General features: G+C 45.1%; 1 protein-coding gene across 1 annotated transcript in view; it reads right to left on the bottom strand.

The window, feature by feature from the left end:
* Positions 1–27,826, bottom strand: part of CD109 (CD109 molecule) — a 538,537-nt gene that overhangs the window by 84,623 nt on the left and 426,088 nt on the right. The window contains exons 28-29 of the mRNA XM_030199046.1: positions 14,663–14,818; positions 13,522–13,587 (exon numbers count right to left, since the gene is read on the bottom strand). Coding sequence (XP_030054906.1) covers positions 13,522–13,587; positions 14,663–14,818 — 222 coding nt within the window. The remainder of the gene's footprint in view (positions 1–13,521; positions 13,588–14,662; positions 14,819–27,826) is intronic.

Genomic DNA, 27,826 nt, shown 5'->3' with positions numbered 1-27,826 from the left:
GAAGCTGAAGGCTGCCGGCGGGAGAATTTGTCGAAAGTGTTATCCCGCTGGTGGAGCTGTTCTACCACCTGTTCGACCTTTTCTCCAAAAATGTTGTCCGCTCAGCAAGGGGAGTCCGCAATCCGCTGCTGGATCCTATTTTCCAGGTCAGAGGCACGCAGCCATGAGAGTCTGCGCATCACCACACCTTGAGCAGCGGCCCTGGACGCAACATCAAAGGTAACATATACCCCTCTGGCCAGGAATTTTCTGCATGCCTTCAGCTGCCTGACCACCTCCTGAAACGGCTTGGCTTGCTCAAAGGGAGCTTGTCCACCAAGCTCGCCAACTGTCGCACATTGTTCCGCATATGGATGCTCGTGTAGAGCTGGTAGGACTGAATCTTGGCCACGAGCATAGAGGAATGATAGAATGATAGGCCTTCCTCCCAAAGGAGTCTAAGGTTCTAGAGTCTTTGCCCGGGGGCGCCGAAGCATGCTCTCTAGAACTCTTAGCCTTCTTTAGGGCCAGATCCACCACACCAGAGTCGTGAGGCAACTGAGTGCGCATCAGCTCTGGGTCCCTATGGATCCGATACTGGGATTCGATCTTTTTGGGAATGTGGGGATTAGTTAATGGCTTGGTCCAGTTCGCCAGCAATGTTTTTTTTAGGACATGATGCATGGGTACTGTGGACGCTTCCTTAGGTGGAGAAGGATAGTCCAAGAGCTCAAACATCTCAGCCCTGGGCTCATCCTCCACGACCACCGGGAAGGGGATGGTCGTAGACATCTCCCGGACAAAGGCCGCGAAAGACAGACTCTCGGGAGGAGAAAGCTGCCTTTCAGGGGAGGGAGTGGGATCAGAAGGAAGGCCATCAGACTCCTCGTCAGAGAAATATCTGATGTCCTCCTCCTCCTCCCATGAGGCCTCACCATCGGTATCAGACACAAGTTCACGGACCTGCGTCTGAAACCGTGCCCGACTCAACTCCTTGGAAACACGTCCATGGTAGGAGCGTCGAGAAGTGGACTCCCTCGCCAGCACCGGCGAAGCTCCCTCCGCCGACGTCGTCGGGGAGTCTGCCTGGGAGGCGGCCGTAGCCGGCACTGCAAGCGGTACCGGAGACCTCACCTCGGGCAAAGGGCCAGCCGTCACCTCACCTGATGGTACCGGAGGCGCAAGCACCCCCAGTACCGGAGGAGAAGGGCGCAACAGCTCTCCCAGAATCTCTGGAAGAACGGCCCGGAGACTCTCGTGCAGAGCGGCTGTGGAGAAAGACTGAGAAGCTGATGCAGGCGTCGAGGTCAGAGTCTGTTCCGGGCGTGGAGGCGGTTCCGGGCTGTCCAAGGGGGAGCGCATCGACACCTCCTGAATAGAGGGTGAGCGGTCCTCCCGGTGCCGATGCCTACTGGGTGCCGACTCCCTCGGCGACCCAGAGCTCTCGGTACCGAGACGGGAAGGAGACCGGTGTCGATGCTTCTTCGACTTTTTCAAACGAAGCATGTCACCGGAGCTTCCCGGTACCGACGAGGAGGACGTAGAATCCAACCGTCGCTTCCTCGGGGCCGAGGCCGAAGAAGGTTGATCTCGGGGGGGCTGTACCGTAGAAGCCCTCAGGGCAGGAGGAGACCCACCCGAAGGCTCACTGCCACTAGCAGGAGAATGGACAGCCCTCACCTGCACTCCAGACGAAGCACCACCGTCCGACGACATCAGCAATAGCGGAGGTCCTGGTACCACCGACGCCGACACAGCCTTTCCATGTCTCGGTACCGACGATGCAGGAGGTACAAGCCTCGATGCAGTCGATGCCGATGCAGCGGCCGAAGACTTCGATGTTGTCGACGTCGATGCACTCGACGAGCCCCGTGCTGTTGTCGTCGAAGAGCCCGAAAACAATGCGTTCCACTGGGCCAATCTCGCTGAGTCCTCTTTTTCAAAAGAGCACAAAGACTGTAGGCCTGCGGGCGGTGCCCAGCCCCCAGACACTGAAGACATGAAGCGTGCCTATCAGTGAGCGAGATTACCCGTGCGCACTGGGTGCACTTCTTGAAGCCGCTGGAAGACTTCGATGACATTGGCGGAAAAATCACGCCAGCGAAAACAAAATTCGCGATGATGACGAAAGGCACCAAAAAGAAAGGAGAAAAAACCCGTACCGAGGCCAAATAGGCTGGTCCCGAAAGCGAAAGGAAACTTACGCAGGGAAAAAGCTGGAAACACGAGAAAGGGGAAAAAGACCGGATCGGTCTTTTTTTTTTTTTCAGCGAAAAACGCGAAGACGCGCGAGGTCAACTTGAGGGGCATGAAACGGCGCAAAACACGACTGTCCCGAGCGCGGACAAAAGAAGACTGATGAACACGAGCCGGTTCGGGCGGGAAGACGGCCGCGCATGCGCGGTGCGCATCGGCGCGCGAGGGCTAGCAAACGTCTTTGCTAGTGAAGATTCCGATTGGAGGGGGTGCCGTGGACGTCACCCAGCAGTGAGAACAAGCAGCCTGCTTGTCCTCGGAGAATCATCTTACAATTTGATACGTCTAGTGCTTTTGATATAGTTGATCATAATATACTAGCGATAACATATGTATATGTGGAAACATACACAAATGGTTCATGGGTTTCCTCAAACTTATCAGCTTACAGAGTTAAAATGTCTGGATCCCTTTCATCAGCTTGGTTACCAGACTGTGGAATGCCCCAGGGATCACCTATATCTCCTATCCTTTCTAACGTAATGATGGAACCATTAGGGAAAATCCTAGAGGACAGAGGCTTAAAAGTTTTTATATACGCCAACAATGTCACAATCTATCTGCCTTTTGATAACCAAATTCGGGAACATCATTCATGAAATCCTGGCCCTAATGGAAAATCTGGCCTCTTCTTTCTGTCTTAAATTGAATAGAGAGAAAACTCCTAATTATCTCCAATTAAAACAGCACCCAAGAACTCACCAGCTTCACAATCAACCAGAACTTACCTAATAGAATCTAATCTAAAAATATTAGGAATTATTATGGACAAACTTTTGTCTTGTGAGGATCAAGTAAACGTGGTGACCACAAAAACTTTCAAATCAATGTGGAAGTTAAAAAGAATTAGACCTTCCTTTTCTACAAACATCTTCCGCTCACTGATCCAATCCATGATTCTATCTCAATTAGACTACTGCAATGCAGTATATATAGGAAACAAGGAATCTCTAACAAAGAAACTCCAAACAACCCTTAATATAGCTGCTAGATTGATCTTTAGAGTCTCCAAATTTGACAAGGCATCAGCACTTCTCATCAAATTATATTGGCTACCCATCAAAGCCATAATTATTTTCAAAACATGACCATCCATATATAAAATAATCCATGGGATAGCTCCAGACTATATGCTGGACTTGATAGATCTTCCCACCTGTAATGTGTCTCCTGGTTCTAGAGACTATCTTATATTACACTACCCTAGTTACAAGAACAAATATAAATCCATACTATATTGTGATTTCTCTCATCTGGGCACCAACTGGTGGAATTCCATTCCTAATGAAATAAGATGGATCACCAACTACTTGACTTTCTGTAATTTCCTAAAGGCCTTTTTCTTCACCAAGTTCCTACATTAACTGTAACTAATATTTTTTTTTTATTTGTATCCCGCGCTTTCCCACTCATGGCAGGCTCAATGTGGCTTACATATTGTACTCAGGTACTTATTTGTACCTGGGGCAATGGAGGGTTAAGTGACTTGCCCAGAGTCACAAGGAGCTGCCTGTGCCTGAAGTGGGAATTGAACTCAGTTCCTCAGTTCCCCAGGACCAAAGTCCACCACCCTAACCACTAGGCCACTCCTCCACTCCATAAATAAATGCTTAAACAGTACTGATTCTTTACTATTTACTATTCACTAAATCTCAATATGTTGTATATCCTTTACACACACAATTTGCATCCACAATATATTGTATGAACTCTATTGTTATTACTATTCATATTGTAAGCCACATTGAACTAAATAATGATATTTAGATAATATGGGATATAAGCATCAATTAAATAAATAAATCCTCTTCATCATTCTCTGATACACATTTTAGTGCCAATGAATTGTCATCTGTCTTCTAGTATGCATATTCTTCAGCTGTTTGAATTTCTGTATCTTACCCTAAATGGTTACCACACATTTTCAGGTCCTTTACCATGTACTCACAGGGCTCATGCTTTGACTTTGGGGCTTATTTTCAAAGCACTTACCCACCCCCCTTTTACAAAACCACGCTAGTACCTGCCAGTGCAGTAATGCTGACACAGCCCATTCAAAGTGAATGGGCTGTGTCGGCATTGTCGCGCAGCTTTGTAAAAGGGCGGGGGGGGGAGGGGGGGGTAGGCTTACAAAGTTCCATAGGTTACTTGGAACTTTGTAAGTCTAAGTGCTTTGAAAATGAGCCCCTATGGGCTACATTCTATATATAGGTCCTAAAAAATCTGCATGGAAATAAGCGTATTCTATAAAATTTAGGCACGATATATAGAATATGTTTATCAATACTACAGTGCCTAAATCTATGCGCATTCATTTACGCCAATAAAAACCTGGTGTAAATCCATGCATTTAGATTTAGGCGCACTGACCTGTAATTATCCATGGAAATTTTGGAATGCCCACGAAATGCCTATAAACACGCCCCTTTTTCAGCTACGCATGTTTATTTTGAACTATGTGCTTTGCAATTTAAGCGCTTAGCTATTTCTGTGCATAAATTGTAATTATTGCCAATTAGTGCTCGTTATTACTTGTTAAGTGCTGTTAAAAATGCTGATTACCTTGTTCCGCCATTTGTTATGTGCTTATCTCCATGCGAATCTAGGTGCCATATATAGAATTCGGGGGTATGTGTCCAAGTTGTATATTAGAATAGATTCTATGAGATACATGTTCATTTGTCACACAATAGTAGGTGCAAAATTATGTAGCATGAAAATGATCACCTCTCACAGCAGATTATCATGTGATATGGACTGTCTAGATGTGAAAAGTTGTGCGATTTATGATGTGCATTGCCTGAAATGCTAAAGGGCTTGTAGCTAAAATAAGGAGCCTTTCCTGCCCAGTTAAATCGCTTTGGCCAGCTCTGCTGCTGATATTCAGTGACTCTTAACCAGACAGAGATGTTGAATATCAGCTGTGAACACTTCAGCACTATCCAGTTAGCGATGTGGGGTCTGGAGAAGCGATTTTCAGTCCACTAACTGGGTAACTGCCCAGAAAAGGCTGTCCCAACTTTGCTTAGTTATTTGGACACTGGTCTGAATATCCACCAATACCCAGATAACTGCTGATGCCCATAACCCAGTTATTCAGTGCCAGTTTCCAGATTAGTCCCAGCATTGAATATACAGCTTTAATTCAGCCCGTGGCTTTCAGCAACTTTAAAACCACAGACTGCCATGGGCTGAATATCATGGGGAGCATCAGCAACTTCTTGTGGCACAATTTTTGATATCTCAATACCAAGACTCACCCTAAATGATAGGACCTTTGTGGCACATAAATCAATCAGTTATAATCATTTTTATGTCAGTGACAACAATAAATAATTCTAATTTGTAAGGTGAATCTTCAGAATAAAACCATACCACTAACTATATAACTAGTACTATCAATAGCTCTAATATTCCATCATCAACGCAACCAAAGTGCATAAAGGTGTACAACTAAAAAATGTACACCAAATATGTAAATGCCACAGTGTCCATTAAAAGCGATAACCACAGTGATAATGCTCAATCTAACCATCAACATTTAGCGGTATAAATAATAAACATCTTTACTTCTTGGAAGTATACTATGTGTTAAATCCAACTTACTGCATGTTTTTATGTATGTATGGATACATTTCAATGTCACCATTCTTATTTTTTCACACATTTTGTACTGGACTCCATACACTATAATTGTAATGTATTTCATATGGAGTTTTATGATTTTATATTCATGTGATTTTTTTTTATTTGCTTGTTATTTTAACCCCTGAAGCAGCCCATGAGTCAGTGAAGCGTGGACCATGTTGGATTTATTTGTAATAAAGAAGTTGCTTTGTGGACAGTACTGCTGGATCTGTTTGTTTTTTCTGCTGCTAAATTGATTCAATGCATTCTAACCTAGAAATTAACGTATTAAAAGGAGCATTTTCAATATGACATCTAAATCCAAACTTGGACATTTTGCTGAAAACATCCAAAAATCAAGTGGTGAATATGGCCATTTTCAAACCTGATAGTCTTACCTTTTTGTTTTGAAAATGGCCCTTTTGTTGTAAAAATGTATACTTCAAATGCTTCCTGTACAAACCATTTGGTTTCTTGAACTGTCATTTGTATTTATATTTATATATATTTATGCATGAAGAAGAGGCACTTAAAGCTATAATTTAGAGTTAGAGATACACTATTCTGGATTGACCTTTTATCTCCAAAATTTTACTATATGGTAATAGGAAGATAGACTCAGTAAAAGATCCACTTCAATAACTTTTTGTTAGAGGCTAATCGAATTTTGGGTTCATCTTTGGCACCGAAACTGGCCTAAAACTGATATTTGGCCTTGTTTCGATTTCATCCGAAAATACCAGGTGGGTCTAGGAGATGGACTGCTTCTCTTCAAGGGAGAGGAGGGAGGCTTCTCTCCATGGGGGAGGAAATGGGGGTTGTTCTGATTTGGGGCCTGGCTGAACTGGGCAGGGCCAGTTTTGACTTCGATTTTGGCTGAAACCAAGCACTGAATTTTTTTTTGTTACATTTGTACCCCGCGCTTTCCCACTCATGGCAGGCTCAATGCGGCTTACATATTGTATACAGGTACTTATTTGTACCTGGGGCAATTTCAACCGAAAAACTTGGTTTTGGTTGTCTTCTACTTTTTGTTCTCATTTGCATTCTATATGTGCAACTACCATATCTTTGTATAAGTATCATTTAAGAATCCTGGTTTAATTCCTTAAATATAGGGAATGCTATGCAGGAGTTGTGGAAGACTCGGAATATAAAAATTAAAGTTAACAGAAATGTCTGCTTTCAGTTTGCATACTCTAATTTGTCTTCATTGGCTTAGCAGCAGCAAGGCACCTTAAGGAAGAACATTTTGCTATATAGAACAACCTAGCATATTAAGGATAAAGGGAGTAAAGAAAGATATGCTTTTCTCACACAGTAGATGTGTTCAAAGCCTATAACAATCCACAGATTGGACAGAGTTACATTTAAAATGTGGCTACTCATGAGCACTGGAGTACACATCTGCCACAATACCCCTACCTCCCATGTTGGAAAATCTTTCTTGAGCTAACGCCAGCAGCAAGAAATCAGCACAGGGACTGTAACCTAGTTCTTGCTTAAAGGCTCTGTGGCATCTCTGCCCCCCCTTCTCACATATAGACTTTCGGTTACCACTGAAAGCCATGTCAGGAATGGAGCCTCCGAGGCCTGTGAGCAGCCACTGGATCATAGGTCTCATGCTGACTTTTCTTTTTTAAGATTTTGCTGTTGCAAGTATTGATTTGAGAAAATGACTGGCCTGTCATTGAACTGGATCCTATCAAAAATTTGTCTGCCATATTGGAAGCTTGTTGGAGGGAGTGTGCCCTTTTAGAATTAGTGACAATGGTGCTAATGCATTTATATGGTGTCGATATGGGTCCCAGATGAAGAAATATTGAAACAGGGTACTAAAGAAACATTTATTCATTCCAAAAGAACATGCATATGGACATGCATTAAAAAGCATATCAAACAGGAAAAAGTCAGTGCTTCAATATATTAAATCAATTTAGTACATATAGCGAATGCTACATACCTGTAGAAGGTATTCTCCGAGGACAGCAGGCTGATTGTTCTCACTGATGGGTTGACGTCCTCGGCAGCCCCCTCCATCGGAAAGTTTACTAGCAAAGGCCTTTGCTAGTCCTCGCGCGCCCATGCGCACCGCGCATGCGCGGCCGTTTTCCCGCCCGAAACCGGCTCGAGCCGGCCAGTCCAGTATGTAGCAAGACAATACACTTCAAGGGAAGACTCAACTCCAAAGGGGAGGCGGGCGGGTTTGTGAGAACAATCAGCCTGCTGTCCTCGGAGAATACCTTCTACAGGTATGTAGCATTCGCTTTCTCCGAGGACAAGCAGGCTGCTTGTTCTCACTGATGGGGTATCCCTAGCCCCCAGGCTCACTCAAAACAACAACCATGGTCAATTGGGCCTCGCAATGGCGAGGACATTAATGAGATTGACCTAAAAAATTTACCAACTAACTGAGAGTGCAGCCTGGAACAGAACAAACAGGGCCCTCGGGGGGTGGAGTTGGATCCTAAAGCCCAAACAGGTTCTGAAGAACTGACTGCCCGAACCGACTGTCGCGTCGGGTGTCCTGCTGCAGGCAGTAATGAGATGTGAATGTGTGGACAGATGACCACGTCGCAGCTTTGCAAATTTCTTCAATGGAGGCTGACTTCAAGTGGGCTACCGACGCAGCCATGGCTCTAACATTATGAGCCGTGACATGACCCTCAAGAGCCAGCCCCGCCTGGGCGTAAGTGAAGGAAATGCAATCTGCTAGCCAATTGGATATGGTGCGTTTCCCTACAGCCACTCCCCTCCTATTGGGGTCAAAAGAAACAAACAATTGGGCGGACTGTCTGGTGGGCTGTGTCCGCTCCAGGTAGAAGGCCAATGCTCTCTTGCAGTCCAATGTGTGCAGCTGACGTTCAGCAGGGCAGGAATGAGGACGGGGAAAAAATGTTGGCAAGACAATTGACTGGTTCAGATGGAACTCCGACACAACCTTTGGCAGGAACTTAGGGTGAGTGCGGAGGACTACTCTGTTATGATGAAATTTGGTGTACGGGGCCTGGGCTACCAGGGCCTGAAGCTCACTGACTCTACGAGCTGAAGTAACTGCCACCAAGAAAATGACCTTCCAGGTCAAGTACTTCAGATGGCAGGAATTCAGTGGCTCAAAAGGAGGTTTCATCAGCTGGGTGAGAACGACATTGAGATCCCATGACACTGTAGGAGGCTTGACAGGGGGCTTTGACAAAAGCAAACCTCTCATGAAGCGAACAACTAAAGGCTGTCCTGAGATCGGCTTACCTTCCACACGGTAATGGTATGCACTGATTGCACTAAGGTGAACCCTTACAGAGTTGGTCTTGAGACCAGACTCAGACAAGTGCAGAAGGTATTCAAGCAGGGTCTGTGTAGGACAAGAGCGAGGATCTAGGGCCTTGCTGTCACACCAGACGGCAAACCTCCTCCAATGGAAGAAGTAACTTCTCTTAGTGGAGTCTTTCCTGGAAGCAAGCAAGATGCGGGAGACAGCCTCTGACAGACCCAAAGAGGCAAAGTCTACGCCCTCAACATCCAGGCCGTGAGAGCCAGAGATTGGAGGTTGGGATGCAGAAGCGCCCCCTCGTCCTGTGTGATGAGGGTCGGAAAACACTCCAATCTCCACGGTTCTTCGGAGGATAACTCCAGAAGAAGGGGGAACCAGATCTGACGCGGCCAAAAAGGAGCAATCAGAATCATGGTGCCTCGGTCTTGCTTGAGTTTCAACAAAGTCTTCCCCACCAGAGGGATGGGAGGATAAGCATACAGCAGGCCCTCCCCCCAATCCAGGAGGAAGGCATCCGATGCTAGTCTGCCGGAGGCCTGAAGCCTGGAACAGAACTGAGGGACTTTGTGGTTCGCTCGAGATGCGAAGAGATCCACCAAGGGGGTGCCCCACGCTTGGAAGATGTGGCGCACCACTCGGGAGTTGAGCGACCACTCGTGAGGTTGCATAATCCTGCTCAGTCTGTCGGCCAGACTGTTGTTTACGCCAGCCAGATATGTGGCTTGGAGCACCATGCCTTGACGGCGAGCCCAGAGCCACATGCTGACGGCTTCCTGACACAGGGGGCGAGATCCGGTGCCCCCCTGCTTGTTGACATAGTACATGGCAACCTGGTTGTCTGTCTGAATTTGGATAATTTGGTGGGACAGCCGATCTCTGAAAGCCTTCAGAGCGTTCCAGATCGCTCGCAACTCCAGAAGATTGATCTGTAGATCGCGTTCTTGGAGGGACCAACTTCCTTGGGTGTGAAGCCCATCGACATGAGCTCCCCATCCCAGGAGAGACGCATCCGTGGTCAGCACTTTTTGTGGCTGAGGAATTTGGAAGGGACGTCCCAGAGTCAAATTGGAGCAAATCGTCCACCAATACAGGGATCTGAGAAAACTCGTGGACAGGTGGATCACGTCCTCTAGACCCCCAGCGGCCTGATACCACTGGGAGGCTAGGGTCCATTGAGCAGATCTCATGTGAAGGCGGGCCATGGGAGTCACATGAACTGTGGAGGCCATGTGGCCCAGCAATCTCAACATCTGCCGAGCTGTGATCTGCTGGGACGCACGCACCCGCGAGACGAGGGACAACAAGTTGTTGGCTCTCGCCTCTGGGAGATAGGCGCGAGCCGTCCGAGAATCCAGCAGGGCTCCTATGAATTCGAGTTTCTGCACTGGGAGAAGATGGGACTTTGGGTAATTTATCACAAACCCCAGTAGCTCCAGGAGGCGAATAGTCATCTGCATGGACTGCAGGGCTCCTGCCTCGGATGTGTTCTTCACCAGCCAATCGTCGAGATATGGGAACACGTGCACCCCCAGCCTGCGAAGTGCCGCTGCTACCACAGCTAGGCACTTTGTGAACACCCTGGGCGCAGAGGCGAGCCCAAAGGGTAGCACACAGTACTGGAAGTGGCGTGTGCCCAACTGAAATCGCAGATACTGTCTGTGAGCTGGCAGTATCGGGATGTGTGTGTAGGCATCCTTCAAGTCCAGAGAGCATAGCCAATCGTTTTGCTGAATCATGGGGAGAAGGGTGCCCAGGGAAAGCATCCTGAACTTTTCTTTTACGAGATATTTGTTCAGGGCCCTTAGGTCTAGGATGGGACGCATCCCCCCTGTTTTCTTTTCCACAAGGAAGTACCTGGAATAGAATCCCAGCCCTTCTTGCCCGGATGGCACGGGCTCGACCGCATTGGCGCTGAGAAGGGCGGAGAGTTCCTCTACAAGTACCTGCTTGTGTTGGAAGCTGTAAGACTGAGCCCCCGGTGGACAATTTGGAGGTTTTGATGCCAAATTGAGGGTGTATCCCTGCCGGACTATTTGGAGAACCCACTGATCGGAGGTTATGAGAGGCCACCTTTGGTGAAAAGCTTTCAACCTCCCCCCGACCGGCAGGTCGCCCGGCACTGACACTTGGATGTCGGCTATGCTCTGCTGGAGCCAGTCAAAAGCTCGCCCCTTGCTTTTGCTGGGGAGCCGCGGGGCCTTGCTGAGGCGCACGCTGCTGACGAGAGCGAGCGCGCTGGGGCTTAGCCTGGGCCGCAGGCTGACGGGAAGGAGGATTGTACCTACGCTTACCAGAAGCATAGGGACCAGTCTTCCTTCCCCCGAAAAATCTTCTACCTGTAGAGGTAGAGGCTGAAGGCTGCCGGCGGGAGAACTTGTCGAATGCGGTGTCCCGCTGGTGGAGAGACTCTACCACCTGCTCGACTTTTTCTCCAAAAATGTTGTCCGCACGGCAAGGCGAGTCCGCAATCCGCTGCTGGAGTCTATTCTCCAGGTCGGCGGCACGCAGCCATGAGAGCCTGCGCATCACCACACCTTGAGCAGCGGCCCTGGACGCAACATCAAAAGTGTCATAAACTCCTCTGGCCAGGAATTTTCTGCACGCCTTCAGCTGCCTGACCACCTCCTGAAAAGGCTTGGCTTGCTCAGGGGGAAGAGCATCAACCAAGCCCGCCAACTGCCGCACATTGTTCCGCATGTGTATGCTCGTGTAGAGCTGGTAAGACTGGATCTTGGCCACGAGCATAGAAGAATGGTAGGCCTTCCTCCCAAAGGAGTCTAAGGTTCTAGGGTCTTTGCTCGGGGGCGCCGAAGCATGCTCCCTAGAACTCTTAGCCTTCTTTAGGGCCAGATCCACAACTCCAGAGTCATGAGGCAACTGAGTGCACATCAGCTCTGGGTCCCCATGGATCCAGTACTGGGACTCAATCTTCTTGGGAATGTGGGGATTACTTAGTGGCTTGGTCCAGTTCGCAAGCAATGTCTTTTTCAGGACATGGTGCAAGGGAACAGTGGACGCTTCCTTAGGTGGAGAAGGATAGTCCAGGAGCTCAAACATTTCAGCCCTGGGCTCGTCCTCCACAACCACCGGGAAGGGGATGGCCGTAGACATCTCCCGGACAAAGGAAGCAAAAGACAGACTCTCGGGAGGAGAAAGCTGTCTCTCAGGAGAGGGAGTGGGATCAGAAGGAAGACCCTCAGACTCCTCGTCAGAGAAATATCTGGGGTCCTCCTCTTCCTCCCACGAGGCCTCACCCTCGGTGTCAGACACAAGTTCACGAACCTGTGTCTGCAACCTCGCCCTGCTCGACTCGATGGAACCCCGTCCACGGTGGGGGCGTCGAGAGGTAGACTCCCTCGCCCGCATTGGCGAAGCTCCCTCCGCCGACGTAGTCGGGGAGCCTTCCTGGGAGGTGGCCGCGGTCGGCACCGCACGCGGTACCGACGTCGGGGACCTCAACCTGGGCGATGGGCCAGCCGGCGCCACGCTCGACGGTACCGGAGGCGCAAGCACCGCCGGTACCGGAGGGGTAGGGCGCAACAGCTCTCCCAGAATCTCTGGGAGAACGGCCCGGAGGCTCTCGTTTAGAGCGGCTGCAGAGAAAGGCTGAGAGGCCGATGCAGGCGTCGACGTCAGAACCTGTTCCGGGCGAGGAGGCTGTTCCGGGCTGTCCAGAGTGGAGCGCATCGACACCTCCTGAACAGAGGGTGAGCGGTCCTCTCGGTGTGAGAAATACGGGAAGGGCAGAAAACCCGAAAGGGTCTTCCGGAACACTACCGGAGCGCTTCCCGAACTTTTTCAAGGAAAAAAAGGACAAAAACACGTCGAAAAGGACGCGCGAGGTCGACTCTCTGGGGCACGAACGGCGTAACACGACCGTACCGAGTGCGGACGAAAGAAGACTGGCCGGCTCGAGCCGGTTTCGGGCGGGAAGACGGCCGCGCATGCGCGGTGCGCATGGGCGCGCGAGGACTAGCAAAGGCCTTTGCTAGTAAACTTTCCGATGGAGGGGGCTGCCGAGGACGTCAACCCATCAGTGAGAACAAGCAGCCTGCTTGTCCTCGGAGAATTTTAAGTTACACTAAAGAACTGAGGGTCCTCTTTACTAAGCCGCACTAGAGGCGCGTTAGTGCTTTTAGCGTGCGCTAACCATTAGCACATGCTGTGTAGGAGTCCACAATATTCCTATTGGCGCCTACACAGCGCGTGCTAATTTTGTGCACGAGCTAAAAATGCTAGCGCACCTTCGTAAACAGAGCCCTGAATGTGTAAACACTAATGCACATGCTTATTACAATTGAAATACAGCAAAAATGTAGGCAGAAAAAGACCATATGGCCCATCCATATAAATGATCTGTACGTTGGTGTAAAACTACAATTGCATACCTGAAATACGGCAAATCCATATCCAAAGGCTGAAACATTTACCTCCATAGGTTGGGTAACTGCAATCTAACAAAAGTCAAAATTAAAAACAAACAAATACAAGTTTCCAAAAATGTCTTCAATCTGTCAATCAATTTAAAAATATAGGGGTCAATTCTATAACTGAGCACCTCCAATTAAATGCACAGACAGCACATGGTAGGAGCCTATTTCTAGAAAGGAAAGTAGGTGCCTACTTTTCTATATAGAATATTAGGATAACCAGTTATTAAAGCGCCCAATATTTAGATGCATGCACTTATACCAGCCATAGAGCAGCTGTACGTGTGAGCGCTTAAGGGGCCCTTTTACTAAAGGGCATTAAGCCCTTAATGTGTGGTTATAGCACATGCAAACAGGCTACCGCAGAAATGCATTAAAGCATTTTGTGGTATTTTGCCTGTTTACATGTGCTAACCCGCATATTACCTATTTTTTTATAATTTTGGGAGGGGACGTGTCATGGGCAGAGAGTTGGCATTCCTGCGTTATGCAGACAGCACATTATTTTTTATTTATTTTAAAAAATTTTATACCGCACAATCCAAAACTCAGCAGCTTACAACATATATATATATATATATATATATATATATATATATATATAGGCATGAAAAACGTACCTACGCATATTGTATAAACCATGCTTAAAGTTAGGCATGGTTTATAGAATCTGAGTAGCGCCATCCATGTGACTCAAATTTAGGTGCAGTCTTTACACAAATGAAAAGCTTTGAAAAGAATGGGTTATTCCATAACACTGCACGTAAATTTTAGGAATGCCCATAACCTGCCGATGCTCCTCCCATGGCCATGCCACTTTTCAGATCCACGAGGTAGAATTTACATGGAGTACTTTATAGAATACTCTTAGTGAGTAGTGTGTGTAAATTCTAATTAGTGCCAATTAATGTTAATTGCTTGTTAACATCCAATTATCAGTGCTGCCTGGCTTGTTAACCAATTGAGCTGAATGTGCAAATAGCAAAATGCCCAGATTTGTGTACGCAACTCTAGTCACACTAAACAGAATTTGCAGGAATGTGTGTGCAAATCAAACACCTAGATTATAGAATTGCCCGATAGTGCTGTATTATTTTACCTGCTGCATCTGCATAAGGAATCGGTTTTGAGAATCAATCTTGAATCTGATCAGATTATTCAGATCGGGTCCAGATACTGAGACACTGATTTCTGTTTTACTGACAGTGATTAGACCAGCAAATGATGACAATGCCTGTAAAGCTACAATGGTATCCTAAAAAAGAAAACAAAGGCTTTCATTGAAAACAAATTATGCTTGTTTAAACACTTAATTTAGGAAAGATCTTCATATTTTCTCTTTTCATGAGACTTTAGGTTTGAACTATTTGACCTTCCTTTGTTCTGCAAATTAAGGGGCCCTTTTACTAAAGCTCAGCACACATTAAAGGAATTAGTGTGCAATAAAGGCTGCACTAAGCTTTAGTAAAGGGCTCCTAAAAGTTTAAAAGTTAACTAAGGTACAACTAAAACTCTCCAAATATGATCACTTTAAAAAGGTGAAAAGACCTAGGCGATTCAAGGTTGAACAACTTTTTGTGCATTTTTGTATGTCATTTACAGAATGTAGAATTTTGGAGAAAAGTTGGAAATTAAATAAAACTTCAGTGAATAAGTACATTTGGAAAGCTAGATTAAACTTTAAGAAAATAAGAAATAATCTTGGTTAAACAAAAATACTTTGCAGATTAGATTTTTAAAGAAAAAAAGAAATGAAATGAAAGAACCTTTCCCTATTTCCAATCATCTGTTAAGGGATTATTTTATAAATGATTTTTTGCATATAAACTACTACTACTTATTATTTCTATAGCACTACTAGATGTACATAGCACTGTACGCATTATATGCAGGTACTTTCTTCTCTGTGCCTAGTAGGCTCGCTGGAGAGTTACGTGACTTGCCCAGGGTCACAAGGAGTTGCAGAGGGAATTGAACCCAGTTCCCTAGCATCTCAGCTCACTGCACTAACCATTAGGCTATTCCTCCCACTCAGTTTCACATATGTAAGACAGTTTTTATGAAATTGCCCCAATGGTTATGTGCATAAAAGTACTAGCACTGACAAGAAGGCACATAATTTTATGTGACCTTATGTAAGCAGGTTAAGGGGATAGAATTTGGGCAGTGTGTGTACAGAGTGTGAAGTTACTCACCTGAAGCAGGTGTTCCCCGAAGACAGCAGAATGAATATTGCTAATGAGTGATACATCGACACAGCCTAGAATGGAGACCCTCCCCAACATTCTATTTTAGAAACATATGGAAGCACCTCAACATGCATGCACACACCTTCATATCCGTTGTCATCGCAAGGGACTAGGTCAGTCTAGAACAATAGTTGGCAGACTACAACTCCAAAAGGAGGTGGACAGGGTAGTATTTATTTGTTACATTTGTATCCACCAAAGTAACAAAAATCAATGGGAAAGAGAGCTCCGCTCACTTTAATAATCTTCCAACAAACAATGGAGGATCAAATCATAAAAATTTGCAGGAAATGAATTGATCATAAATGGAGGACAGGACCTCAGACTGGTGACGACTTGATCTTACTTAATAAGATTGCATATAGTGCCACCATATTTTAATCATAGGTCCCTACCAACCTCCTTCCAAGGCGTTCACACAAATATAAGTATGTAAATATAATATGATACAGGAAAAACAGCCAAAAACATAGAGCAAGGCAACTTAGCTTTGTTGCAGCTTAAATTGAGGGCCTCCCCAATGGTCCCGTTTCGCTGGGTCAAGCTTCATCAGGGAGAGGACGCCCAACTGCACGCCACTGCTCAATTAAATGATGGCTCAATCCTGAAAACCAACCACAACAACAACCAATGAGCAGCTGAGCAGCTACTCGGGATGCAGCATCCAAAGTGTCATAGGCTCCCCTGGCCAGGAATTTGCGACACGCCTTCTGCAGCCTGACCACCTGGTGAAAAGGTTCAGCAAGCTCCGGAGGGAGAGCTTCAACTAAACTGGACAGTTACTTTACCGAGTTCCGTAAGTGAATGCTGGTGTACAGCTGGCATGTTTGAATCTTGGCAGAGAGCATTCCAGCCTGATACGTACGCCTCCCAAAAGAATCCAAGGTCCTAGACTCTCTGCCCGGGGGCACCGAGGCATTGTCTCTAGTACTCTTGGCTCTTCTGAGAGCAGAGTCCACCACCATGGAATTGTGAGGAAGTTGGGCCCTCACCATCACAGGCTCACCATGGACTCTGTACTGGGACTCAGACTTCTTGTTGACAACTGAATTAGAGAGAGGGCAAGACCAATTCCGCAACATCACTTCCCTGAGTGTATTGTGCAGAGGGGCCATTGCAACCTCTGCAGGCGGAGAAGGATAATCCAGGACTTCGAACATCTCAGCCCTGGGCTCATCCACAGCCTCCATGGGAAATGGAATGTCCCTAGACATTTCCCGAACAAAAGATGAAAAAGTAAGACTCTCAGGTGGAGATTATCGAACTTCAATAGGTGGAGTAGGATCAGAAGGAAGCCCCTGAGAATCTTCCTCCGAAAAATATCTGGGGTCTTCCTCCTCTCCCCATGAGTGCTCCTCTTCGGTATCGGACAAGAGCTCTCGAAGAGCAGCCCGAACCCGAGCCTGTCTCGACTTTGAGGATCTATGTCCTCATGGGGGATGTCGAGAAGTGGACCCTTGCCTGGACTCCGGCGAAGCTTCCTCCACTGACGTCGAGGGAGAGTTGACCCGGGTGGCAACTGGCTCCGGCACCGCAAGCGGCACCGAGGGCGGAGACCTCCTCACAGGAGATGGGCCAGACACCGTCTCAGCAGTAGATACCAGAGGCGCAAGCACCTCCAGTGCAGAAGCAGATGGACGAATCATCCCTTCCAGAAGTCCTGGAAGCATGGCCCGGAGACACTCATCGAGGGCTGCCATCGGAACAAGCTGTGGGGCCGGTGCAGGAGTCGGCGCCAGAATCTGAGGGGGTTCGAGAGCCGGTACCAGGCTGCCAGACGACCGACACATTGGCACCTCCTGAATGGAGGGTGAGCGGTCCTCCCTGTGCCGACACTTCTCGGGTGCAGAGTCTCTCGGTTCCCCGAAGCTCTCGGTACCGTGTCTGGTAGGAAATCGATGGCGATGCTTCTTCGCCTTTGCTCAACGCCTGTCATTGACACTCCTTGGTACCGATGAGGAGGACGTGGAATCCTCACGGCCTCCTCGGGGCCGGGTCCGACTGAGGGCAGTCCCGGGGGGCCTGCATAGCAGTAGGCCTTGAGACGGGTGGAGACCCACTCAATGCCTCGCTGCTCCCAGCTCAAAGTGGTCTCTCGGCAGTCATTACCTGGACTCTTGGTGCTGCTTCCCTCAACGTCGATGCCGCCGACCTAGGTACTGATGTCGATGCCAACGTCAAAGGACCAGACCGATCTGAAAAAAGTCTCTCGCGCTGAGCCACCTGGGTCCTTTTTTTCATTAACTTACACAGCTTACAAGCAGCTGGAAGATGATCGGGCCCAAGGCACTGGAGACACCAAGCTTGAGGGTCGGTAGACGAGATGGTCCAGTTGCAGCGGGAGCAGCGCTTGAAGCTGCTGGGAGTCCTCAATGACATGGGAGGGAAAATAGCGTTCGCAAAATTAAACAGCTTGATGGTGCCAATGAAAAAGGCACAAAAGGAGGGAAAAAGGAATGCGGCCTAGCAGCCTGAAGGCGGCCACGACGAAAAAGAAAGGAAACTTACAAATGAGAGAAAAACTCAAGAAAATAAAGGAAAATTCTTTTTTTTTTTTTTAATACAAAGATGAAGAAAAACTGGAGCGCGGTAAACACGACAAAAGTCCCCTGGGCCGAAATCACGAGGAGTCTGAAAAAACACAACTCCTTCGTGAAGCGGAAAAAAGAGAACTGAGGGAAGCGCACGGGTGTCGCGGGCAGGAAGTCACTCGTGCATGAGTGGTGCATTGTCCCCGCGCCCACCTCGTCACTTCTAGAACTTTTAAAAGTTTTGCTTTTCAATTCCGGAGCTCCTGGGCTGTCGCGGACAACGACCCATGTGTGATGATGTCCAGCCTGCTTGTCCTCGGAGAAATACTATAATGCCTTTGTATCACTTCATGATGCAACTGGACCTTGAGTATTGCATTCAGTTCTGGTTGCCGTATCTGAAAAAAGATATAGCAGAATTAGAAAAGGTTGAAAGAAGAGTGACCAAAATGATAAAGGGGATGGAACTCCTTTCATATCAGGAAAGGCTAAAGAGGTTAGGGTTCTTCAGCTTGGAAAAGAGACAGATGAGTGGGAGATATGATTGGGAGATATGATTGAGGTCTACAAAATCCTGAGTGGTGTAGAACAAGTAGAAGTAAATTGACTTTTTACTCGTTCCAAAAGTACAAAGACTAGGAAACATTCAAGGAAGTTACATGAAAATACTTTTAAAACAAATAGGAGGAAATATTTTTTCATTCAATGAATAGTTAAGCTCTGGAACTCTTTGCCAGAGGATGTAATAACAGCAGTTAGCGTATCTGGGATTAAAAAAGGGTTGGACAAATTCCTGGAGGAAAAGTCCATAGTCTGCTATTGAGAAAGACATGGGGAAGCAACTGCTTGCCCCTGGATTGGTAGGATGAAATGTTGCTGCTAATAGGGTTTCTGCCAGGTACTTGTTACCTGGCTTGGCCACTGTTTGGAAAACAGGATACTGGGCTAGACGGACCATTGGTCTTACCCAGTATGGCTACTCTTATGTTCATAACTAAAGGCTGAGCAGAGATGCGCTTACCCTCTACACAGTAATAAGCTCCAATAGCACTAAGGTAAATGCTTACAGAACTAGTCTTCAGACCCAACTCAGTCAAGTATAGAAGGTACTCAAGCAGTTTTTGTGTAGGAGACAGGAAAAAGGATCTAAGTCTCTGTCCTCACGCCAAATGGCAAACTTCCTTTACTTGAAACTGCAAGACCATCCAGCTGAATCTCTCCTGGAAGCAAGAAGGATCTGAGAGACACCTTTAGGTAGATTCAAAGAGTCAACATCTAGACTTTCAATATGCATGCTACGAGGGCCTGGGACTGGAGTTTGGGATGTAAGAGGGACCCCTTGTTTTGGGGTGATGAGGATAGGAAAGCACTCCTGTCTTCTGAGGCTAGCTTCAGAAGTAGAGGGAACCATATCTGTGGTGGCCTGTGTAAGCAATTTATGATGCTGAGAATTTATCTGTAATGGTCTCAAAGGGACGTTTGAGGGACAGTTTCCAATTGTAGGCTGTAACCCATCCTGATTATTTTGAGAACCCATCAAAAAACATTCAGCCTCCCTCCTACTGGAAGGTCATCCAGAACTGTCATTTAGGTTGTTTTCACTGGGGAGCTTGCTGGACCTTTGTTACCTCAGATGGGAGTGAGACCCTTGACTGATTTTGGGGTGGTCGAGAGGGTGTGGAGGCTGAGCCAGGAATGAGCCAGAACAGTGACTTGATTGAATCAGAATGTTTTTTTGATGAGGTCCACAACCTCCTCCACCTTGTCACCAAAAAGATTATCACTCCAACGTGAAACGTCCACCAGCTTCTCCTGAACCTTAGGTTGCAAGTCTGAAGATGAGAAGAGATGGTGTCATCGATCAAAGAAAAGAAGAAGTGTCTTCAACAGCAGCCTGGCTAACCTACTGAAGAGGGCTTTAAATAGCATCACTGAGGCTCGGTAATCAAAGCCCCCTAAGTATAAGTCCCCAGAGAAATGAAACATTAAACATCTGGAAAGCAATGTACACATATGCTCATAGTGTGGGAAAAAGGTTCTGGATCTAAAAGTTATAATGGAAGAGGCTGATTTGGATTTAGTGGCAGTCAGATAGATGAGGTTCACAGAGAACCATGATTGGGATATAGTTATATCAAGCTATGATCTATTCAGGAAAGCCAGGTTAAGTAAGATAGGGAGCGGGAGTGGCATTATATGTTAAATCTAATATTAAAGTAACAGAATTGCAGACCTTATGGGGTAAAAGAAGAGGCACTATGGGTCAATCAGAAAAGAGATAATGGAAAATGTATTTACGTTAGTGTGATATACAGGCATAGACAGAAGAAGTGGGCAGATATTTTAACTGAAGACATTCAAAATATAGCTTGAAATGGAAAGAACTATTAATAGGTGATTTTAATATGCCAGATGTGGATTGGGGTATGCCTTTTGTGGCATATTCTAGAAATATGGAGATCCTAGGTTCTCTACAGGGAAATTGTTCCAGCAGTTGGTAATGGAACCCATGTGGGATGGGGACATACTGGGCTTAGTGTTTCTGATGATATAATGGGGTGATCATCTGGCATCCCGTGATCACTGGATGATGTGGTATAATAAATACTAAGACAGGTTTGGAGAGGAATCATTTGAAATTAAAGGTTCTAGACGTTAACAAAAATAACTTTGTTAAGATAGGGGATTACATTTGGAAGGCGTAGGAAAGAAGTGGGGAAAACTGAGAGGAGCTGTTTTAAGAGCACCAAACCTTTTTCTAAGGAAAGTAAATAAGAGAAAAAGAAGGCTGCTTTGGTTCTCATAAGCTGAAAAGGAAAATAAGGTTAACCTTCATAAACTAGAAGAGTTTGCAGAAAAAGGAAGACAGATGACAATACTTGGGAAAGCTAAGACAAGCTGGTAGAGTATTGAGAAAAGCAAAGATGCAAATGGAACAAAAAAATAGCCAATATAATAAAATGATGGGACAAGACATTATTTAGATTTGTTACTGAACCAACCAACCACCCAACAGACCAATCAGATCTACCCATAACTAGACAGCTGGAATGAAAAAGACTCTACTCCACAGCAGCCATGTTCACCCAAACACTTAACACACCTTCCAAAACCTACAACCCAACCCACCCTATGTACCCAATGTCCACCGGATGAACAACCCGGCCTGAGCAATCATGTAAACCATTTCAACTATACTGTGACCCTATTTGACTCTCTCTATCTCTCTAACCTCAAATCATGTAAACCACACTGTATCTCCTAAGGTTTTAACTTATCTCAATACTTACGCAAGAGACCACTATAGACTCCAGCTGTCTCTATGAATCTGTTAATACCAATTGATTCCTTGCAACCACCCCCATTGTTCCATGTAAGCCAAACTGAACCTACCAATAGGTGTGAAAATGCAGGATAGAAATGCAATAAAAAAATAGGAGGAAATGCAAAAGTGACATTGTGAGAATCAAAAATATAGAGGCGGAAAACGTAGAAGCTGATAAGAATAAGGTGGAATTCCTTAACAAGTATTTCTGTACTGTGTGCACAGCTGAAGGACCGGAGTAGGACTGCAGAAGACAAACACAAATAGGAGTGGAACTGTGGTAGACCCTGAACAATTTTCAGAGGATTGTGTTTGTGAGGAGCTAGTTAAATTAAAGGTGAACAAAATGCCGGAACTTAGGGAAGTACCGGTGGCTCTGCTTGCTGACTCTTTCACAAAAGCAGAAGAAAGGAGGAGATTGGGCTCTACAGGCTGGTAAGTCTGACTTCTGTGGTATGTAAATTAATGGAAATGCTTTTAAAACAGAGAATAGTGAGGTTTCTGGAATCAAATGGATTGTAGCACCAAAGACAGCATGGTTTCACTACAAGCAGGTTTTATCAGCCATTTCTGACTAGGTGACTAGAGAGTTGGATTGAGGGAGAGTGATAGAGGCGGTGTACTTATATTTTAGCAAAGCCTATCATACGGTTCTGCATACATGAATTATAAAAAAACTCAGTGCCCTTGGTATGGGCCCTAAAGTGACTAAAAGGGTTAAGAACTGGTTGAGTGGAAGGTGACAGAAAGTAGTGGTAAAATGAGCTCACTCTGATTAAAGGGATCCAGTGGTGTGCTGCAAATTTTGTTTTTTGGGCCGGTTCTTTGTTTTTAAACATTTTTGAGAGCAATATTTCCAAAAGGGTTGCTTCTTTGAGGATGATAGTGAGATCTGCAATAGGGTAGACACCCTTGATTGTGTGCATAATAAGAGGAGGGACCTAGTGAAGCTTGAAAAATGGCCAAAGATTTAGAATCTAAGATTTAATACTAAAAAATGCAGGGTCATGCATTTGGGTTGCACTAACCCGAGGAAGTAGTACAGATTAGTGGGTGAAATACTTTTGTGCATGAAAGAGAAGGAATTGGATGTAATTGTATGTGATGATCTTTAGGTGCCCACATAAGTAGAAAAGGCAATGTTGAAAGCTAGAAGGATACATGGGTGCATAGGAAGAGGAATGGCCAGCAGGAAAAAGGAGGCGATAATAACTCTGTATAAGTCTCTGGTGAGAACTCATTTAGAGTACTGTGTACAATTCTGGAGATCGCATTTTCAAAAAGACATAAACAGGATGGATTCAGTCCAGAGGGTGGCCACTAAAATAGTCAGTGGTCTTTGCCATAAAGACTTTGGGAACAGACTTAAAGATCTCAATATCTATACTTTGGAAGGAAGACAGGAGAGGAGAGATATGAAGGAGACATTTAAATACCTCCAGGGCATAAATGAACAGAAAGCAAGCATCTAGAATGAGGGGGCATAGGATGAAGGTGAAAGGGGACAGATTCAGGAGCAACCTAAGGAAATGCTTCTTCACAGAAAGGATGGTGAATTCATGGAAAGACCTCCTATCGGAGTTGGTGGAAATGAAGACAGGGACACAGGATTTCTAAGGGAGAGGAAGGGATAGTAGATAGCATGGTTGGGCACACTGAATAGAAAATATGGTCTTTATTTATAAAGCATGCAGCCAAGAGAGTCTGCCTAACTCAATACCCATAGCAGTGGCCCTGGACACTGTCTAAAAAGTAACAAAGGTTGCCCAGACCATGCACTTTCTACACTGAGTCATGTCTAGCTTAGCTTCAATAAATTCCAATTGCTGGGACACGATGAAGTAGGACTTGGGATAATTGATGATGAATCATAGCAGCTTTAGTATTTCAATGGTTCTGTGCATAGATTCTTGTGCTCCTTCTTTTGATGTGCTCTTGAGCAGCCAATTTTCTAGGTAGGGAGACAGTTCAGAGTACTGCTGTCAGATTATATTGTAACTCTAAAATATTTGATCATGTGACATCTCTGTCTCACTGCCAGTGACTCCCTATCTGCTTTTGGATACAATTTAAGATCTTCTTGACAGCTTTCAAAGTTCTTTTTTTATACCTCAGCACTTATCTGCAGTTATCACTCTACATATACTAGCTTGCTACTTAAACAGCATTTATGCCTGCAGGCTCACTATTCCTTCTTTGCTGCAAGCCAGACTTGAATCCACACACCATACTGCCCCTGACTTTGGAACGCCCTCCCTTTCTTCCTCCAATCTGAGTGCTCACTCCCTAGATTAAAAACAGAACTTAAGACACTTTGGTTCAACTGCATCTTTAGCAGAGATATTTTATTGCAAATGAGGGAAAAGTCTCAACTGCTACGGCTATTTTCACACATAGGTGTTCATTATATAGCTCATAGAAAAAGTCATCACTGACTCAAAAACCCTCAATTGTTGTATTTTTATCTTTTTTAATTTCAGTATATAAGTGTCTACTTCGGATCTGTTAACCGTATCAAAAAAATATATATAGAACTGATTCACTTATCTTGCCCAGTATTGCCGAATGTTTTTTTCAATGCTGTACCAATTTTTTCTCTCAAAGAGGCGCTGGATCCAATTAAACATAGGTAATGCACTGGTTCCTACGGTCCCGTTTCGAATATCTTCATCAGGGAACCTGCTTGCACCTGGAACACTGCGCCGTGACCGCTAAGTTGATTCGAAGAAATTGGGACATTGTACAACAACATTCTTTGTTCAACAAATCTGAGTTACAGATAGCTTTCTCGAGGGAACGTAATCTAAGGGAATTATTATGTCCAGCAGACATTGTTCCCAGAACAAAAGCCAAGGAGGGCACTCATACTAAGTGTGGATCTTGTTCGTTTTGCGATATGATGATTGAAGGGGATAGTTTCCGCAATCCAGTGGATAACAAAATGTACAAACTTAGACATCTTACTACTTGCAAGATGGATCATGTGATATATTTTCTTAAATGCCCGTGTGAAAAACTATACATCGGCAAGACCGACAGGAGTTTGAAAATGAGACTGAGTGAACACAAGTCCTGTATTAATTCTTTAAAATTAGGGGCTCCGTTAGTTTCTCACTGCAGAGAATTTAAACACAATTTCGGGCATTTTCAATGTCTAGCGATAGATCATGTGGTAAAACACATTAGAGGCGGAGATCGCAGCAAACAGTTATTACAAGCAGAACAAAGATGGATCCATAGATTAAAAACTTTGGAACCTTGGGGTTTGAATTCGACTTTACAATGGGGAGCATTCCTATAAATCTATTATTCAACAAGGATTTATATTTCATTTCATTTCAAATTTTTCAACATAAATTTCGCAGGACAGTGTGCTGCCCTTTAAATGATGTAGTCAAGCTGTCATTGTGAGCTATCAGTGAGGCAGGTGACGTATCAGTTTGGGATTGGACCAAGTCATCAGCGAGGCAGGTGACGTACTAGTTTGTGATTGGACAAAGTCTCTTTTAATTCTTTATCGAATCCAGGTGAGGACGCCGAGAATTTTTTCAGAAGATAAGATCTTCTGCAGAAGACTGAAGATCTAGATTGTTGATAAAGGCAAGACGACATGACTTGCTCTTGAGGGACCATCATAGTATAAGTTTATAAGAGCTCTAGATGACTTCATTGCGGTTAGATGAGATAAATTATGCAATTTTAAATATTCATTTTGACTTTTCTTGCTTTGATTTAGCGGTCACGGCGCAGTGTTCCAGGTGCAAGCAGGTTCCCTGATGAAGATATTCGAAACGGGACCTTAGGAACCAGTGCATTACCTATGTTTAATTGGATCCAGCGCCTCTTTGAGAGAAAAAATTGGTACAGCATTGAAAAAAACATTCGGCAATACTGGGCAAGATAAGTGAATCAGTTCTATATATATTTTTTTGATACGGTTAACAGATCCGAAGTAGACACTTATATATTGAAATTAAAAAAAGATAAAAATACAACAATTGAGGGTTTTTGAGTCAGTGATGACTTTTTCTACGAGCTATATAATGAACACCTATGTGTGAAAATAGCCGTAGCAGTTGAGACTTTTCCCTCATTTGCAATAAAATATCTCTGCTATATATGTAATTAGATTATCTAACACAGGAGTAGAGTATCTGCTGTTGGAATTTCAACTGCATCTTTGGCATCTTGATAGGGTCACTTTAGCTTAGGCTGGAGATGCTGCACAGTGCCTTCCCTCCCTCTTCTGTTTTTTGTTTTCCCTTCTGGATTCTTTTCTTTATTTCTCTTTCCTCACCTATGGTAACCCTAGCTATTTGTACATTGGCATTCTGTTTCTTATCCTACTTGTTTAATGTATTTTGTAAACTACATTCTTTGTTGAGTCATGAAAGGCAGTATTCAAGTCAAATAAACATAAACATGTATGGAGGGGGGGGGGGGGGGGGTCCTCCCACTGCTTCATCTGTTGAGGCACTGGTGTTGATGCACGCCTGACAGCATGGGCCTCGAGGATTGGATGGAGCTCCCAAGGAGTTGATGTTGATGTCTTCAATGCCAAAGCATCATGTCAGGCTAGAGAACACCCCATTCTCTTCCTGCATCATAGCCAGCTATTGGTAAAGGATGGGACTCAGCCGGTGCAATGATGTCCTTGGAAGTAATTGGGTACAAATCAATGACTTAGTCATGGTTCATTGGAGGTTGTTGCACTCTGTCTGGTTCCTGAAAGAATGAGCTGCCCTCACGATGGGTGCTCTTCCAGGGTATCAAAGACTTTGATGCCTCAGGGCACATGATGCTGCACTTTGAGGGGAATTGATGCTGCCGTTTCTTGGCCTCCACCTGACACACGGTATTGAGGTCCTTCAGTGTCAAAGAGAAACATGATAAATCTTTCCTCAACCTTGGGGTTGGATCAGAAGATGCCCGATCCCAGTGGGTGCCACTGATGTCGAGGCAAGTGGAGATCTCCTCAATGTCAATCTGTACCCAGTGTCTGATGCAACTCTTGGAGCTAATGAGACTGATGCCTCTAATGCTGAAGTCAATGGACTGGACTTGTTGACATTAATAATTGATTTGTGCTGGTTCTGACAAAGTGTAATCCCTCTTTTTGACATCTGTGAACAGGGTTTATGAAGAGAGGGATTATGGTTGGAACCCAGGCACTATAGTCACTAATTATGGTTGTCCATAAGAGACATGGTCTAGTGGACTTCTAAAAACCACTGGAAAGTTTTTTAAGGGACATGTCTAGAAAAATAGCCAAGGTGAAATCAAACAAATTGATTTTGAAAATAGTAGGTTTCCTGGCCAGCAGCTCGAGGCCTAAGAGGGCCTAGTGAATTGCAGAAAAAAGAAAACTTCAAAGTGCCAAAAACCTAACTAAAAAAAAGAAAGAAAGAGGGATGATACTGGCCCCATGTGCACGTACACGAAGGAACAATGAAAAGCAAGTAAAAGCTGTGACAAACGGCAACCTCGAAGTAAACAGATGTGAGCTGAGGGGGAACCGAAAAAAAAAACAGTGTCCTCTCCACACTGTGGAAAGGAGAAGACTAACCTAGTCTCAAGCGATCATAGCAGTTGGGAAGATGTACACATGAGCTGTGAGGTGCTTCTAAATGCTTCTCAAATAGAGTGCTGGGGAACTCTGCACTGGGCTCCATTGGTGATGTCACCAATTAATAAGAGTATTTCTATTCTGCTTGTCCTTGGAGAATCACAATTTACACACTGTTTATAAAATATGTGTGTAAGTATACTATACATGAACATTTACTTCAGTTCCCATACCCTTTTGTTGATAAAAAAAAATCAGTAAACTTAGAGAACTATTACTAAAAGTTAAGTAGTGTTACCAAATAGAGGATTCAAAAGAGGATGTGGAAGATGTTGCTACAGTGAAGATCAATCAAACAACTGTCAAGTTAATGAGAAGAGTATGGAGAGTAAACAGTATTTTTGGATCTATATAATTAAAATGTTTTCTTAACATATCTAGTGTATAAATAATTAATTGTAGACCAGCATACTGGGATGAGTTATTATGACCCAATTACAAATGGTAAACTGAAGCACATGAAGATAGTTTAAAAATCACAGAACATTAAAGCAGGGTTTAAAGTTCTGAATATCACTTTCTCCTCCAACTA

This window comes from Microcaecilia unicolor, chromosome 3, assembly GCF_901765095.1.
Source record: "Microcaecilia unicolor chromosome 3, aMicUni1.1, whole genome shotgun sequence".
NCBI classification, from domain to species: domain Eukaryota; kingdom Metazoa; phylum Chordata; class Amphibia; order Gymnophiona; family Siphonopidae; genus Microcaecilia; species Microcaecilia unicolor.
This window is presented reverse-complemented; position numbering and strand designations above follow the sequence as displayed.